Here is a 16,095-nt window from a genome sequence, read left to right as displayed (position 1 = left end):
AGAAGCCAAAGATCTGCTCACTGCAAACTTCTACACTCAGGTTTAAAAAAGCAAGTTGCAGTAGAAGAAGTTTCCTGGTAGGGACTGTTAAACTTGGAACGTGCTTCCATATGGCATAAAGAACAGGCCAACACTGCTAGCCTTCAGGAAGGCATTAAAAACCTGGCTCTTCATCAACTAACTTTGCCTATACATTCCTTTTGGTAACCTTATTGAACTTCATGTTACTAGCGCCTAGACTCCCATGGGCAGTTGAGCGCTTTATAAATGTTCTAATCAAATCAAATCGGGATACCAAAAGGAGTGACAAAGAACACATAATACTAGACAGAAGCCTTTTAGAAGGGCTTGTGAAGTAACCAATAGAAAGTGATGGACAGGCTGCAAAACCACAGAGTAGGTACAACATATCTTGAAGAGAGAACCCATGCGATGCTTAGGTGAGACCTAAACAAGATATTATTCCAAAATATCTGTGTTTGCCCCATGTCCGGCATGAGAATCACATGAAGTCATGTGTTTTGCATTCAGGAACTTTGGAGCTATGAAATGACAGCGGGGAAATCAAACTGCAAGTACCAGGGTGCAAAGTGAGATGACCTGAGAGACGTGGGACGGCTCATGGCACACTTCAATTAAAGCCCCACGTTTTTGTGTTTCCATCGTTTCTAAGTATTTGCTGTATGATTTATTTCTTAATGCAGGATGCTACAGCCTGAATATTATGCTACAATCCAATAAAATCGGTTTTGTGGAATTACAATTTTCCTTGCGACGTGGGACAAATAGCTGCAGATCACTATCAAAAGCTACCCAGTGAACAGGAGCAATATACATTTTACACACACTGACCACAAACACGCTAGCCCCTCTCCAAGCAAAACACTCCAAGGCAAGGGGTGCCACCCATTTAGGGAAAACAGCCCTCTAAAAACTCAAAAAGACACTTATTCCAGACTCATCAGAAGCCTGGTGTAGTTCTGCTTGTGTGTCCTGCACCAGACAGGCTCTGGATGCAATACTAGACCTTCTCTGACATGCCGGTAGGGGACAAAAACACAACTGGAAACTCCACTATATCCTGGGAATGTGAGGTCATAAGCAGTGCACCATGCCAAAAGGGGCCATCCCTTTGCTAAACCTTGTCACTGCCTCCCTCAATGAATATATTATTAAATGCAGTGAGTGTATTATAAAAAAATAAAAAAAAAGGTACTTTAATTCACGCACAACTAAATACGGATCATAAAGCTACTTGCGTAAACATTGCAAGCCAGACCTTTCTAGCCCCTTGTGAACGAGAAATTGTTTAAGGACAGAACTTCTTAAATCAATGTGAAGCCTCATACTATCGTGTTATGGTGTACACAGTATAAAACTTCTTCTAAATGTATTTGCCATAGACATCACAATTGTGAAAAAAGTGTCTATCACACTTGTTCACTGGGTAACGCCCTCCCAACTGTTCTCGTCAGTAGGGTCATAGTACACCCCCTTGCAAATCCATTTGTCAAAGGGTTACCACCATGTAAAGTCCCTTCATTCTGTACTGGTGAGAGTTCACAATGTAAAGTCCCTTCCAATTGCACATCACATGGTTCACTTTTGAGGCCCCTTGCTATTGAACATATTAGAGTTGTCGAGGCCATGGCCTACCTGGAGTCAAGATGGCTGCATGAGCACCATGCTCCAGTGAACGGGCCTCTGCTGCTTAACATCCCCTTTTGTATCGCTTTGTTCGCCCTAAGTGTGGCAGGGTATGCTCAGACGTGAGTCCCTTGCTCACTTGGCCACTGGATTCAAGATAGCCTGGCTGATGAGGATTATGAATCCGAAACCGGTCCCAGGATGCTGGTTTCCGGTCCAGGGAAGACATGGCTTGGCAGTTCGGGCTGGACTGTTCCCATGAGGCACAGGGTCAGACTGATTTGCATATAGCCATGTCTGAACTGGGGTGGCCGAGTGAGCTAAAGAATGTTGATGGATTAAACCCAGATCAGTTGACTGGGGGTGAGTGTTTGATTTGCTCAAACGCTCCGTCCATCATCCCCTTTTGTATCGCTTAACTTTCCCTGGCATGGCTCAAGTTGCCCGATTGGTATCCATGTCTCGAGAGACCATGACCTGCTCTTGACTGTTTGTTGGCTGAGCGAGGGTGGCGTAATGACTGGCGCTTGGCTGTGGACCTGGCTGGGACAGAGTGGTGGCCCATGGCATGGTGCATATAACGGCAGCCGCACCTCAATTAGTGCAGCGCGTGACTACCGGCAGCAGATCTTTGGTACAATGGCATCCTGAGCTTTTTTGTGACTCTTGTGGTGTCACCAGAAAGCTGCAGGGTGGATTACCTTCGTTGAGGTGGGGCCTGAATACAGACACTGCGGCCGCCCAGACAAAAAGGCAGACGCAGTGTGAAGGCTGAAACTGCGTGCAGTGGACTTGACTTCGAGATGGACCTGGTAGGATGCCAGTGTGTGTGATGACTGCCTGGGGCTGTGGTTGTCCAGAGAATTGCTGATGATTGGGATGACTGGCGATCCTGAGGAGCGACTAGGGACTTCTACCATGGCTTGATGGTGATCTGTCAGAACAGAGCCACTCACTTCAGATTTACTACCCTAGTTGAATTCTCCCTGCAGTGGGGCAGTTCGAATGTGTTGAATGTGTCTCGAAGTCAAAAGGGTGTGCAGAAGATCTGGACTTTGAGACGCAAAACACAGCATTGACATTTGATCACTGTGGGGATTGTCCAGCTGCTGAAGTTATACTGTACGTTATTATACCGGGCAGCACCTCTGTAACTTTATAAATCATTGAGAAATCCACCGACACTGGACAGTCTAAAATGCAATTTGAAAGGCTTAAGGCACCCAAGCAGATGGAGGCTGATAGCCTCTCTTCGCAAATGACCCCTGATTCAGTCTCAGTGGAGTTCAAACTACTACAAAGTCTGCAGTCAAGCCTTACTGCCATTTACCATAAACTAGACGAGCTGAATTTTGGGCTGACACCGCTGCTGCCCAACTAAAGAAACATGACTGGCCCCTTAAGGACATGGAGCACTGTATCTCTGCTGTGGAAGATACGCAGCAGATGGGCAAAGAAGCTTCATAAATTATACCAAAGTTTGAAAGTAGTCAAGGCAAAAAAATGAGGATGTAGAGGCAAGATCTAGATACAGTAATTTGTCAATTCTGGGGATAGCAGAATCGACAAACATGGGGAAGAAGGAGACCCTACTCACCAGTCCCTTCGGAGCAGGTGCTTTTTCCAATATTTCCTTATCAAGCGAGCCCACAGTTCCTTAGCTATCTGGCACCCTCCTGGAGCACCGGCTCGTCCTATTATAGTCAAGCTGCTCAACTATTAGGACAGGTACACTGTACTTCAAGTGGCAAGGGTGCATGGGGAACTTTGCGATCTCCAATTCCAATACAAAATGCTGTATGCGGCAAGGCTGTGTATTCCTGATCAGGGAAACACCCAGATTTTCACTAAAGAGCATCAGGCAACCGCTTACATTCTGACGCTTCGGAAGCAGCGCCAGACGCTGCAGTGAGGAGGCTGATTATTCTCCCGTTACTTCGCACGTAGAGACAGGGACACAGGCTTAATGAAGGCTTGGGAGGGCCTCTTTGACTTACACATTAAGGATCACCATTAAGCACAATATGGTACACAGCCAGGTAGTGAACTCTTTCAGGTATACTCTAATCATTTACTGTTTGATGCTGTGATGACCCAACAAATCTGCCATTTTTACTGCAGATGTCCCCCTGGTTGTGACCCAAGGATTTGGCCACCCTCTGATGATAAACTCCAGAGTGGCATTCTTTATAGCGTTGCTTTGTTACCTACTTGTTAGTTACTTTGTGGGGGATGCAAGCCATCAGCAGAGTTGGGGTTCTGAAGGTGGGGACGGGGGACTGTGGGGTATCAGCACACATTTCTAACTGCTTTTGTAACCTGCCGCTGGCGACGGGGGGGGATCCAGCTCTATGCAAGCTACTCTACTGGTGATAGCGCAATGTCATATTTCTTGCTTATGACCCACTCAGCCAACCATAAACTGTATCCTTTTTCCTTAGTTGAATGTGCTGGTCACAGTAATCATGAAAAACTGAAAATTGTCTCCTTTCTGCTGCAACATGATATTGATATAGCTCCATTACAAGAGACACACTGGATGCCTGGACGGGGCCCTGAATGGGGAGCACTGTGCTACACGGTTTCCTAATCCGCCTATGCCAAAGAGGTTGATATTCTTATTACGCAGGGCACCCTTTTTTGGACACTTCACACAACGGAAGACCTTGATGGGAGATATCTATTTTTCTGCGGGGTGGTGGCAATGCAACCATTGATCCATGGGAAAACGTATGGTCCTAATACCGACACTCCAGAAATCTACCAACAGCTTTGGTCTTTGCTGCAAACGGAGCAAGTTGGCTCTGTAATCTGGGAGGTGATTATAACACAATTCTTGATCCGCATTTAGATCGATCACACCCTTTGGCGAGGGGACACCAACTATGCATAGGCGCTTCACCATGCTCTGGAGGATGGCTGTTTAAGGGATGTCCAATGGCTCAGGCATCCCGACCTACAGTAGGGCACATTAGATTGTGGGGTTCATGATACGTGGTCGAGATTAGATTTCTGATTAGTGACAGATGATATCAGCACCTAGACTATGGAAGTGATGCACCTAGCTCGAACATTATCTGATCACTCACCGGTCTAGCTGCGCACTCGCCCACCTGGTTATCCCCAGGCTACCCATCTGTGGGGACTCCCGACAAATGCTTTGCTGGATGCAAGATTCAGAGAGGAATTTAGGACAGTGATAGACCGCTACTTTCATACTAACGAGGGACCGGTAAACACGCATTCCTCCCCGTCGTAGGCATTCAAGGTGGTGTTCAAAAGGGCAAGCATCTCCAAACAACATAGGGTGCTGAGAACATTGTGATCTCACCTCGCCAGGCTAGAAGCTGACATCAAACAGCTGGAGTGTAAACTGGCTGGAGGCCCTTCTCCTGCCCTCTGGGAGGCCTCAAGTGATAAGATTTCAGGATACAATGACAGGGCGGAAAGGGAGGCTTGATACTTAGGAAAATACGCACCACCCCCCACTTACTGCGAGAGTGTACGGTCAGGCAATGCCTTCGCTCCAGCAATTGCAAAACCATAAGCAGCAGCTAGAGTGACACAAATTCACTATTCCGAGGGGGGAGCTGCAATATACATTGGATGACAGCAATGGTGTTCGTACAATAATATACAACACTGCATGCTTCACGTTCGATCCATGACATCAATAGTATTGCAAAGTCTCTTAACAGAGTGGTGTTAGCTTGGCTGAGTGAAGGCAAAAGGCACTTTTTCTTATCAAGCCCCATTTCCTAGGGGAAAATCACTGATGCGGTCAAAGAGCTGCCAAATGGAAAGGCGCCGGCCTCTGATGGACTCTCAGCAGAGCTTTATAAAATGTATATGAATCTGTTGGCGCCTTGGCTGAATGCTTTCTACACAGAGGTGTTGGGAGAGGGGAGAAGCTACCCGATTTTCTGAGAGAGACCATTATAATCACACTCCTTAAACCCAACAAGAATGACACTCACTGTGTCTGGTCAATTGCATTGTGATACTTTTGCCCAGCTTGGTTTTACTTGACCAGCGTTCGTACGTGGAGAAGTGTGGCTCAATGGTTATAGCGGCAGACCCTGATGCAGAGGTCTGGTCCGGGACCAGGGTTCAATACCCGCCTCGGCGGGTCCTGGGCTAAATTTCCTCGGACCTGATAATTCTCGCCTCGGTACCTATTCTAATCATGGGTCCCACTCTGCAACTCTGGGCAATAGCTTGCTTAATTTCCACAACGGCCCCAACAGCGCTGGGATGCCTGGCTTCACCTTGGGGATGCCCAGGAGTGGACATTTCACAGGGATAAAGCCAGGAAGGGTTCCGAAGCGGTATACGGACAGCGCCAGGACACCTCGGGTGAGGTAGCTGTGCACTTTACAAATGCCCTCATTTTCATTTTTTACCAGGAAGGTCGGCGGCGCATCATTTCTGCACGCTTTTCACCCTAATTAATATAGTAAACCCAGATACGAAAGCCACAATCTTCCAAGATGCCACAATGACATTTGATTCCCTTCAGTGAAGCTTTCTATCCGCTACGCCTAATCTTATAAGTATCCCTCGCTACTTTGCGCAATTAGTTCAATTACTCGATACCAAACCAATTGCCAGACTGTATTTGAATGGATAGATCTACGTCTTTTGTGGTTAGAAGGGGAACCCGGCAGTGGTGTCCTCTATCTCCTATTCTTATTGCAATCACGCTGGAGCCCCTTGCAGCTACATTACATCAACAATACAGCAACTAATACCAGAGTTTTGGGGGCAGACGACTTTTAATTTCGCTCTACAAAGAAACTTAATGGGCTTCACCCTATAATTTGGGCCTTTATTTCCTTTAGGGTGAAACCCTTTTAATTTTGCTCTACGAGGATAGTATCACATTGTACATCTGTAATTGGCGTAATGGGCTTCACCCTATTATTCGGGCCATTATATACTCTGGGAAGTGGTCTAGATTCTCCATAAACTAGACAAAATCAAACATCTTTACCCTCACTCCTTGTACCCATCAATATGAGATGGATTACTCATTAACATGGGTGGATTCTCCCATCAAGTACTTGGGGGTTTGGACAAGTTTAGATAACGAGGAAGTTCTGTCCTTAAACTATGGCAGAGCTCTCTCTAAGGGGTTGTGGGGGGTGACAAAATTGCAGACTGGTTCAAAATGACTGTCTAAGACAGGATGTATTGGCCTGATAAAAATCATTGTTTCTTTATCACTTTGATTCCCTTGACTAAACCTTTTTTTTTTAGCACCCTCACTACTTTGTTGGTAGGACATGTGTGGGCTGGAAAGCAGCCGCGGATAGCCTGGTCTACATGGATACGTCTGTACAATTTTGGAGGGTTTGCCGTTCCACATATGGAACTATATTATCTCAATGCTCCAGCGCACTTATTATTGGTTTCATCCTCCTAAATATTTTCCTCATCTGGCGATTGAAGCCGATGTGGCACACCCATACCCACTAAATGTAACACTTTGGTCCAGGGTCATATGCAGGTCAACTGAGATTAATACCATACAAAGCACTCTGCATGCGTGGGACAGGTTACATCGTCGATTATCCCTAGTGGTGTTATACACTCCTGCGGCCACGCTGCAGGCCCATCCGCTGTTTGGTGCAGCGAAGGAGCCCAAGGTGTGTGCCCAACTATGCAAACTACAGTTAGTAAAATGGGGCGATCTTTACAACATGACATGTATTAAGCCAGATGCGCTTGCAGTCCACCATACCCCTACACTGTTAGACTATTATTTATTGCATAGGTTTAAAATGATTAGTAAGCAATTCACTTTGTCGTTTTCTCACGAACCTGAAAGTTCTGGCCCCCTGGAAATTTTGGTTACTGCTAAGAGTTCCAAAAAGCCAATTTCCCTTATATACAGTGCTATACAGAAATCGACCACTAGAGCCATTCCGAAAGCGGGATTGGCTTGGGAAATAGATCTTAATCCGCCCATAACGGAGGAGATATGGTTCTACTCTTGTGCACAAACAGGAGAATTACTTCCACGTAGTAGATTATGACATACACTTCCGCTTCCTTCACAGTTTCTATTACACTCCTTGGAAGTTGTACCTGTGGGGATTGAGAGGCAATTCTAAATGTTCACAAAGTGAAGCTCCTACTACTGTACTGGTCACAGTTCACACTGCAAAGCCCCTGCTACCGTACTTGTCTGAGTTCACAAAGTGAAGCCCCTTCTACTGTACTGGTCACAGTTCATTCACATTGCAAAGCCCCCGCTACCGTGCTCGTCTGAATTCACATAGGGAAGCCCCTTCTACTGTACTGGTTACAGTTCATTCACATTGTAAAGCCCCCTGCTACTGTATTCATCACGTTCACCAGAGAAGCCTCTTCCTACTGCATTTGCCAGAGAGTACACAATGTAAAGCCCATCACTGCTGCACTTGTCAAGGGGTTAAACTATTCAAAGGCCCTTACACCTCTATTTAACTCGAGGTATGTGTGAACGTCGCCTCCATGAGTTATGAGCAAGAGAACTACTTCACAGGCAGACTAACACAAGTGCCACCCAATCCAATTCCAGTGAAGACGATCGACAAAGGGATGGAGCTAAAGCCTCTCTCTCTACATACTGATTTTTTTGAATTTGTTATTACATAATCTCTGTCAGACAGCTGAGGCTCTCTATAGCTAAACATGGTAAGCGGTTTCGACTAACACCTTCCTTTGGATTTTCAGATGTGTGGGGCTTGGTTCCCTTTAAAAGAAGTGATGTGGTGGCAGTCCTCGTAGTCAAACAACACAGAAATGTGCACTCTGCTTGCCTTCTTATATCACAGCAACAGATTAAACTTGTGGCAATGCACAACTATGATGGGTTCACCAATCTGACAAACTGCAGCATTATAAATAGCAGCTCCACCTGTTGTAAGCTGGTGCTGCTATGGTGGGCTGCTCATTCCCTGCTTGGTTATGAGGAATTGAAGTACAGTAAACAATGAAAGTGCCAGGCTGCAGGTGAAACAGATCTAGAATGAGAAAAGCAGCACCAGCTTTCTGTCCTTGGTGACATTACCGAAGGTGCCCATTTTCTCTCTGTCCTATTACTCAGTTCATACGGTGGGATGTGAGATACTAATCCAACCACCACATGTTCACGCGGTAGTTTGTGTGCTCCAGAAAGCAGGATCTGTTCCCACCTCAGTGTTGTACCAGGACCTGCTCAAACAACTCTGACCAAATGTAGGAGAGTAGGGTCTGCTATCCTATGGTCACCCCAAATTTTTGCTTTTTGCTTCACTGGTTTTCGACTACTGAGGCTGTGGGCCTGCTGATCAGACCCCCAGCCTGCTGTTCTCTCACTAAATTACTGACACATGTGCTATAGGCACATACCAATTGGAAATGGACTCCTTGTCAGCCCCTGTATAATGCACTATAGGTGCACAGGGCATAGGGGCCACCAAGGCCTACCAGGGGCTGCAGCATATCTTTTGCCACCCCTGGCTGGTTCTTAAATTGACACAACTGGCTGATCACTCAGCTGGGGTAAGGTGGTGTAAACACCCCTTGCTTAGATATAGTATACCTATATCTAAACCTATATCTGGACACATGTAAACCTGTGAGTCACTCCTATGGAAGGCCTCATCAATCCTGGAGGCAGAGTGCGTGGTTTTATGTGAGATGGAGCTCTAGCATGAGCTGAGCCTGTCTGCAGCTGTCGGGAACAACTCCCTAAGCTGTTTCAGGATAATGCCATACCATATACTCTTAAGTGCCTTATAATCCTCGCGGTTAAATAGCAACTTTGGTTTGGCTTTATCAAAACATGTCGTGTAAGGTGTCATACGATTTGGAATACCATCCCCTCGCCAGTTCTGGCGACGGGGATGGCATTCCACCCCTCTAGAGGGGTAAGACATGTTACTTTACTTTAATGCGGTTGATTTCTCCAAAGACCTTAAGATCCACAAAATGGATGCCTCTGCCACAGACAAATGTCTGGACCCCTGCAGTTGACCGAAACTCGACCAAATGGGTCCTGGACAAAGGGTTTCCTGTCACAGGAGGGTGTCACCGCCCTCCAGACAGGAGATAGTGTATTGTAGCAGGGAGGTTTGAAAGAAACCAGACACTGCTTGGGGCGCACAAGGCTGCCCCTTGCATAATCCGGCCAAACCGGTTCTGGGGCACTCCAGCCCTCGTGCCAGGGCGGCCTGGATCAAAGGAAGGGGGTGTATCCACCCACTTCCTGGGTCCCACCCATAGGAGGGGACCTAGCAGGTAATCACGCCCCCCAGATTCGAATAAGAGTGGGAGCAGTGCCAATGCACATCAGATTTCCTGGAAGAAACATTTGAAACGAAATTCTGGACCCTTCGCCCTCCATCTCAACGTGGAAGCCCGAAGAATCTCCCTTGTGGTCAAGGAGTGACCACCCTGCAGCAGCAGGCACCATCCAGCCCTCGACGTCTACTTAGTTGCAGTTCCCGCCGGAACTCGAGCGACTGAGATCGACGAGATCAAGCCTGCCTGCCTTCTAACAGCCCGATCCACAGTCCCTGCAAAGCTGAGACCCGTGGAGGCGACCGGAAGCGTGGGGCATGCCATCTTGAATTGACCACGAGACGCTGACCGTGCAGCCCACGAGTGATCCTCGAAGCTGTGCACCGGTGTTTGAGAAGCCCCCACCCTGAGTTACTCCTGAGCCGAAGTTCAGCCCTCCACACTCGACGAGTGCTGCGTGGGGCCCTTTGGCTCTATTTGGCTCAACGCGTTGGCCCGGTCACTTGCCAGCTGGCTAGTGGTCCCTGTGCCGACGAACTACCTAAGAAGACTCGTGAATCTGGTTGCTCCAGATCCACACCAGTTCCCCTGAAAAGGAGCCCCGACTCTGACCTTCCTGGTCCGAGTGAGAAGCAATCTTCCGATCCCGCGTGGATTGCTCTTGCCAAGGCTTGTTTGCTCCAAACTTGAAGCCGACTGCACCGACGGTGAGAGCCTGCGTGGGACAGATCGTGACCTGCTCCTGGACGTCGCAGATGCCCCAGAGCCCACGTGACAGCGGAGAGAAGCTCCTCGACGACCACCTGATTGCGCCCGACATTGCCTGGTTCCGTCCTGGTTCCACCCTGGTCACTGCTGAGTGACCCAGACTCTGTCCCCTCTGCTTTCAGGTACTCTACAACTTGAGTCCACCCTTGGACTCCACCGGACACTTCATCTTTAACCCGCCTGCAGCCCTTTCAGCTTCAAGCACCAAGAGCCTGCGAGTCAGAACCCGACGCCACTTCGACCCTGTGCACCCACTTCCTGTGGGTGAGGTAACTTTGCTCCGCCGGTGTTCCCACACTGGTGCACACCTCTAGGGTCTGTGTGTTAAGTTTTGTTCCTCTAGGTTCAGCGGAAGTGTCCTTTAACTTTAACTTTACAACTTTTACGCACCATTGGTTAACATTGATGCGTGCGTGCGCTTTCCGCACATCTCCCGAATCCCGAGGGCCATTCCAGACTTCAGCATTGCTTGTCCTGACTGCTCCCAGCGATTCCCTAGGCCCTAGGCCTAACCACTGCTCGAGTGGCATCTCTTATACCACTTGTTTAGTATATGGTTTGAGTGGCCCCCTGCCCTCATCCATAATTGTGCAACTTTGTATGTTTAAACAGTGCTTTTGATTTAACGCTTGTGCCCCTTTATTCATAAAGAATACTGGGGATTGTTTTTAGTAATAAATACATATATTTTTATAATATATACTTGTGTGGTGTCCTTTCATTTGGTATTACAGGATTGTATGTGGTAAAACAGCTCGCTTAACACGACCTCTTAAGTTAAGCCTTTAGGCTGCTTAGTCCATGCTACCCCTAGGATAGCTTGTCTAATAAGGTTGACTTACAACCAGACACCATAAGGGATTGTTTGGTCAGGTAATAGGTGGTTCCAGAATTGGAAACATCCCCTACCAGGCCAACTTCTCACACCAAACTACAGGTTTTCCCGCCCTGCCCTATTTATTTACGCCAAATGAAGCAAGAATGGATAAGACCTGACAATGTATGCGAAATAACATACCCAGGCAAAAATAGAGGAAGGCAATGAGTGCAAATAAAACAATCTCGGCACTTAAAGTTATAGAGATATTAGATTTAATATATTGGTAAAAAAATTGATAAGGTGCAGATTTGGTATATTTTCATAAAAGATACATAGAATTAAAACATTTTCAAAACGTTCATAGGATATAGATAAAACAGCAGTATGGTTGGTGACCCAATGAATGTGGGAAAAACCAGACGATTTCTTCTCTACGCGTTTCGACATGAGCGTGTCTTCATCAGGACAAAAATCATCTTTAGTTGGTAATCTGTTGGAACTGGATAGTTTTAGTTGGTTTAAGGCTATCGGTCTATGGAATTCAATCAGTCTGAGTATATAGGATGCTGGGATTACTCAATAATTCGTGTGCGGCAATAAAGGTGGCACGATGGCCATGGGTGGCTGCGAGGAAGTACTATTCTCGTGGCTCCAGTATGGTAGACTCTGTGGTGCAGGAGGTCTTTCCGTAAGTGGTACTCTATGGCTAATGATATTTATTCCAACGGGTGACACATTTTCAGTAGATATTTGAAATCTGCACTAGTTGTAGTGCGTGGGTGGCGAGCCGGGAAACATGAATTACAGGTGTCGGCTGTATACACGTGAGTGGAATAGCGTCGCCAAATATACTGGACCTTAAAACACTGGAGCCAAGTTCTTCTAAGTACTTCCTTCTTTCTTTCCTCAGACCGGCAGCCAATATATTAAATCTAATATCTCTATAACTTTAAGTGCCGAGATTGTTTTATTTGCACTCATTGCCTTCCTCTAGTTTTGCCTGGGTATGTTAATTCGCATAAATTGTTTTTCCCTGACCCGGGATTTCTGATCCATTCGCAGGGGGTCCCTGTTACTTACAAATATAAGACCTGACAATGTCCATTGCTTATATCCTTACAAAACGTAAGCAGTATGGTTTAAAAAGACCATGTCCATAAACACAGAGCCATGGTACACATTTTGTTTTCCAATCCACCCATCAACCAGGTATTGCAATAAATCCAGGAATGGTACACTTACCCACCTGGGGACAATGCTGTTCAAAGAAAGACGAGAAAACAAAAGTTGCGCTTCACTGAAAAGTCTGTAGAGTGAGGCTGATGTGTTTGGATCTGAATAAAACCAATCTGGCCGCTTTGCAACCACTCTGATTTGCTTTATTTAGTTATGTATTTATTTTTCATATTTAAAACCTTTTATTTCTCTCCATCCTGAGGCTACACTGTGGAATAGAAACATTTCTGGAAAAGGGCATTTTCCTCAAGAGAGTTTTTCTTTTTTGGATCCATTTCAAAGGGAAGCAACTAAATGAAAGAAGGAAAGAGGTTGTGGGTTGTGAACCATTTCTTCAAGTCACGGTTTTCAGTAAGCAACAAGCGTGTGTCTGCCTTGTAGTGTGAGAGCGTGGTGGGAGCGTGTGAGGCAGAGAAGTCGCCATGCGTGCGCACATCGCCTGTCCATGCACACACATGGTTTGTCTCCCTTCGCTCGCCAAAGCCACAACAATAGAGTCTCGCCAAGCGAAGCAGCGCATGCGCTGCATTCGCTAGGCGAGACATAAAAATGACTGGTGTAAGAAAACATTATGCGCCTATGGCAGAGTTGAGCCTACCCATCTTTCAATATGACAGAACTCGTGTGCTAGCCAGGTTTACACCGTACAGAATTAATAACCCAGACAACATGATTACCTTGTGCAATGTGGGAAGTTCATCTCGGGCCTTGTGGTACTCCACCACACACTCCAGGCAGTAGCTGAGGTCATCGTTGGCAGACAGGAAGTCCTCACGAGATAAGCTACTGGTTGCATACTGCTTCAGGAACTCGCTGGTGGAGAAGCCACTAGGTGTGCACCAACGACATGTGCTCATATTTCTGTAAAAACAAACAAAAGGTTCAGGAAAAAAAATCAGAGGGGGCTGGAATACAAATGTGTCACTTAGTGCTATATTTTAGTGCAAAAGGCACCCTCAGGGTAATTTATGACACAAGAACGATTTCATGCTTTACAAAAAAAAACAGATAACACAAGTCCTGTGAAGAACAGCCGCTCATGTACTGATTGCCTGCACTGTTCCAGCATTATAATTTTTCCACAAATGATGGCATAATTGCGCGTCGACTGCTAGCGCTGGAGGGTCCATCGAATCTCAAATTCGCAAACTTATGAGACTGCCCTGAAAATGAAAAGGTGATCGAACGCCGATATTTCCGTAGCAACATTCTGTCTGAGCTTTAGGTGGTTTAGTTAAGCAAGTCATTTTTCAAAGACAAAAGGAGGTCAAACACTAAAGATGAGACCCTTTGAGCTATGGATGAAGGAAAGAGTTGGCTCCTCAAAGTCTTTCTTGCTCAGACTAAAGATGCAGGACGCTGTACCATGGCCTGACCACAGCCTGACCACAGCCACCTTTCTCCTCGAGGTTGCTATAAGAAGAGGTGGTTATTGAGAAGCCAAAACCAGGGAGGTGAGAAGCTGGACAAGGAATGGAACACAATTAGAAGGGGGAGGTGGAAAAGAAAGCGGGATAAGAGATGGGAAAGTGGAGGGACATGGAATGACACTAAAGTTGAGCAGCACTTTATAAATAAATAAATAAATAATAAATAAGAGTAAGAACGATGTATGAGCTAGCACTAAGGGCAGGAAAGCATAATGGCTAAAAGGACAGATCATGTTAGATACTGGAAGATAAAGAGAGAACAGGGATATGTATAAGCCATAAGGGTGGAAATAAAAGAAGGGACAGAGGGGCTGAAAATGAAGTGGGAAGAGGGCAGCGACTGGTCAAAATGAAGGAAAGGAGAACTACAGATAGAAAAATACAGACAGGTGGAAAAAGAGAACCAAGGAAAGCGAAAGAGACAGAAGGGTGCACTAGCAAAGAAGAAAGAGAGAGCAGAAAGAGGCAGGTATCAAAATAGTAATTAGTGTGTCAAGCTCGCGGGTGCCAACACCTCTGCAGCTCCCAAGATCCATTTGAAGTCAACCTACATTTAAAGTGAAGCCTTCGTTGCCGTCCACTGCAGTGCTGTGACAATGAGCCAGCCCTTCCCACCCCCCACCTCCCCCCACCCCACCCAAGGAACTCCTTACAAATTAATGCAAAACCCCAGACGTCTGGATCCGGAGTCAGACAACAATAGTCACCTCATCACCTTGCCCTTCAAAGTAAATTGAAGCAGCTGTTGAAAAGGACAGAAATAAGTATTTCCCCCATAGTTTGTTAAGGCACTTTGGAAACTGCTGTTTCAACATGCCCCCACTGAAATGCTGCCTGGCTATATTAAAAATAAATCGACGAGGATATATGCTTTTAAAGTACACCAATAATAGGAAGGTACAAGCCAAGCTGCACGCTGGAGTGAAATACTTGCTCCCCATTTCCAGTACACCCCGCCTCTGACGGTGCTTTTTAGGTTTCTCGACACTCTACTGTGGTTTGTGGTTGGTTTAATACTTTAGTGTATGGGGCATCTGCAGCGACTGCTAACGTAAACCCCGGGTATCTTATCGATGACAAGGACATCTCCACTTTTCAAAGAAAGCAGAGAGGAGACGTTCAAAATGGTCAAATAATAACTTACACTTTCGCTTCCCATGCGGTATTCTTGCCAGTGAAGATGTAAATAAGACTGTGGCAAATATTTTAAAATGCAGAACGTTTGGGGACCGAAAAGTGCTTTAAAGGTAGGTCTTGAGTTATGGGGGAATCTTTCACTTCTGGAAAATGAGGTGGGCTGGAGAAGTTACACCCACTGCTGCCTCCTGAGCCTGGCAATCACACTGGCAAACTTTTCAGGGGCAATATTGGCATTACCTCAACTTCCATCCCTGGAGGGGTAACGAGGAAATGAAAAACAGAAACAAATATGTTACATATGCCTTATTATGCTAGTAGCGCTCTGTGTGGATTAGGTTATCAGGCTAGAGAAGCATCACAGTGAAGTTCTGATTGAGAATCTGTGCCGGTCATTTCTGTAATGTTCCTATCAAGCGCCTGTACCTGTCATTACTGTAATATTCCTATTAAGGCCCTGTACCTGTCATTACTGTAATATTCCTATTAAGGTCCTGTACCTGTCATTACTGTAATATTACTATTAAGGCCCTGTACCTGTCATTACTGTAATATTCCTATTAAGGGCCTGTACCTGTCATTACTGTAATATTCCTATTAAGCGCATGTGCCTGTCATTTCTGTAATGTTCCTATTAAGCGCCTGTGACTGTCATTATCGTAATATTCCTATTAAGCACCTGTGTTGTCATTACTGTTATATTCCTATTAATCGCCTGTGCCTGTCAGTTGTGTAATTTTCCTATTAAGCGCCTGCGCCTGTCATTTCTGTAATGTTCTTATTAAG

The 16,095-nt window shown here is 46.1% G+C and overlaps 1 protein-coding gene across 1 annotated transcript in view; it reads right to left on the bottom strand.

The window, feature by feature from the left end:
* SETX (senataxin) overlaps positions 1 to 16,095 on the bottom strand; it is a 570,564-nt gene that overhangs the window by 390,641 nt on the left and 163,828 nt on the right. The window contains exon 2 of the mRNA XM_078646176.1: positions 13,420 to 13,603. Coding sequence (XP_078502302.1) covers positions 13,420 to 13,599 — 180 coding nt within the window. The 5' untranslated portion in view covers positions 13,600 to 13,603. The remainder of the gene's footprint in view (positions 1 to 13,419; positions 13,604 to 16,095) is intronic.

This window comes from Lissotriton helveticus, chromosome 5_1 (genome assembly GCF_964261635.1).
Source record: "Lissotriton helveticus chromosome 5_1, aLisHel1.1, whole genome shotgun sequence".
Lineage (NCBI taxonomy): Eukaryota > Metazoa > Chordata > Amphibia > Caudata > Salamandridae > Lissotriton > Lissotriton helveticus.
Note: the sequence above shows the minus strand (reverse complement) of the source record. Positions and strands in the feature narration are given on the sequence as shown.